The sequence below is a fragment of the Chionomys nivalis genome, chromosome 3 (genome assembly GCF_950005125.1).
Source record: "Chionomys nivalis chromosome 3, mChiNiv1.1, whole genome shotgun sequence".
Taxonomy (NCBI): Eukaryota; Metazoa; Chordata; class Mammalia; order Rodentia; family Cricetidae; genus Chionomys; species Chionomys nivalis.
The window spans coordinates 42,119,487-42,121,621 of NC_080088.1; the positions used below are offsets into that span (position 1 = coordinate 42,119,487).

The 2,135-nt window shown below is 44.4% G+C and overlaps 1 protein-coding gene across 1 annotated transcript; it reads left to right on the forward strand.

The window, feature by feature from the left end:
- Nucleotides 1–206: 206 nt before the first annotated feature.
- LOC130871636 (26S proteasome non-ATPase regulatory subunit 7-like) lies at nucleotides 207–1,750 on the forward strand. Its single transcript, XM_057765151.1, is given in 2 exon segments — nucleotides 207–483; nucleotides 486–1,750. Coding segments are annotated over 2 exon segments (960 nt in total). The 5' UTR covers nucleotides 207–302; the 3' UTR covers nucleotides 1,265–1,750.
- Nucleotides 1,751–2,135: the final 385 nt, after the last annotated feature.

A 2,135-nucleotide genomic window follows, 5' to 3' on the forward strand; every position in this document is an offset into this window, starting at 1 on the left:
TGATGGTTCCATAGTTCAAGCATGATCTGCTCTTCCAGAGGGCTTGGGTTCAATTCCCAGCACTCAGGTGGTGGCTCACAACTGCATGTAGCTCAGTTCTGGCCTTTGTGGACACCAGTCACCCATAAAGTGTACAGTCACATTCAGGTAAAACTCTCACAAATATTTTATATATAAAAGTAAAATAAAGGTCGTCAAACCGGAAGGGGTGGCACTGGGGCCTGGAGGAGCGGCCTGTGTAGCTGCGGTTGCCGGTGTTTGTGGGTCGCAGGGTGCCGGGCCGGCGGGCGGGCTGTGTCGCGATGCCGGAGCTGGCTGTGCAGAAGGTGGTGGTCCACCCCCTGGTGCTGCTCAGTGTGGTGGATCATTTCAACCGAATTGGCAAGGTTGGAAACCAGAAGCGAGTCGTTGGTGTGCTTTTGGGGTCTTGGCAAAAGAAAGTACTTGATGTATCCAATAGTTTTGCAGTACCATTCGATGAAGATGTAAAGATGATTCTGTCTGGTTTTTAGACCATGATTATTTGGAAAACATGTATGGAATGTTTAAGAAGGTCAATGCCAGAGAACGAATAGTTGCGTGGTACCATACAGGCCCCAAACTGCACAAGAATGATATCGCCATCAATGAACTCATGAAAAGATACTGCCCCAACTCTGTGCTGGTCATTATTGACGTGAAGCCAAAGGACCTGGGACTTCCCACCGAAGCTTACATTTCAGTGGAAGAGGTTCATGACGATAGAACGCCAACATCAAAAACTTTTGAGCATGTGACCAGTGAAATTGGAGCAGAGGAAGCTGAGGAAGTTGGAGTGGAACACTTGTTGAGAGACATTAAGGACACTACAGTGGGAACTCTCTCCCAGCGGATCACAAACCAGGGCCATGGTTTGAAGGGACTGAACTCCAAGCTCCTGGACATCAGGAGCTACCTGGAGAAAGTAGCCAGTGGCAAGCTGCCCATCAACCACCAGATCATCTACCAGCTGCAGGACGTCTTCAACCTGCTGCCGGACGCCAGCCTGCAGGAGTTCGTCAAGGCCTTCTACCTGAAGACCAATGACCAGATGGTGGTGGTGTACTTGGCCTCACTGATCCGCTCTGTGGTCGCCTTGCACAACCTCATCAACAACAAGATCGCCAACCGGGATGCAGAGAAGAAGGAGGGACAGGAAAAGGAAGAGAGTAAGAAGGAAAGGAAGGATGAGAAAGAGAAGGAGAAGGGCGACGGAAAGAAAGAAGAGAAAAAGGAGAAAAAGTAAATCATGTAGCTTTTTTTATTTGTAAAGTAAAATCTTATAAACTAACTTGGTGTGCCACTAGAGGGTTCTTTTTCCCATTCGGTGCTTGTTAAAAAGCTGTCCTGACAAGCACTCTGCCTGTGGCATTCTGTGGAGATGAGTGGACAGAAGGACCGATCTCAGCCCTACACTGCAGCTTCAGCTGCACGTATTGGGGGTGTGCTGGGAGGAGAACAGCATAATCTTTGGTACCCTTCATTCTGTTATCCTTAAAACCAGGACTGAGTGTGTTTTCCTGTCTTAGAAGGTCCATGGGATCTGTTGGCAGTAATTGGCGAAACCGCTAAGTGGAATTCTTGGATCACATACTCTATGTCACCAAACACTTGAGCTCTGACTCTTCTGAACTCTTCAGCCACACCACATTTTGGACCTGTAACTCTAGTATTGTTAGGGCTTGGGGTCCAGGTCCATGTATTGTTTACCTTCAAAGACACAATTAAATGGCTTGGTTTTTAAAAAAAAAAAAAAAAAAAAAGTAAAATAAAAACATAAAGGATCCAAACATAAGTACTCTAGCAATCTTTGTGGAAGATACGTGCCTAAATGTATCTGAAGGTTATGAAATTTTGATGAAATCATAAAAAAGCTCAGTATAAGTAAAATATTCCTCAGGGTATTTCATGGTATATATATATATATATATATATATATATATATATATATATATATAGAGAGAGAGAGAGAGAGAGAGCTTATATATACCATTATGAGACACAGATTGGAAACTTATTTCTAGAATGACATATTTTACTAGCTAATTTTTTTTGGAGACAGAAAGGTTGGGACTTGGCCACTGCTATGGCTGAAGCTATCCAGTTTTTAGGCCTTT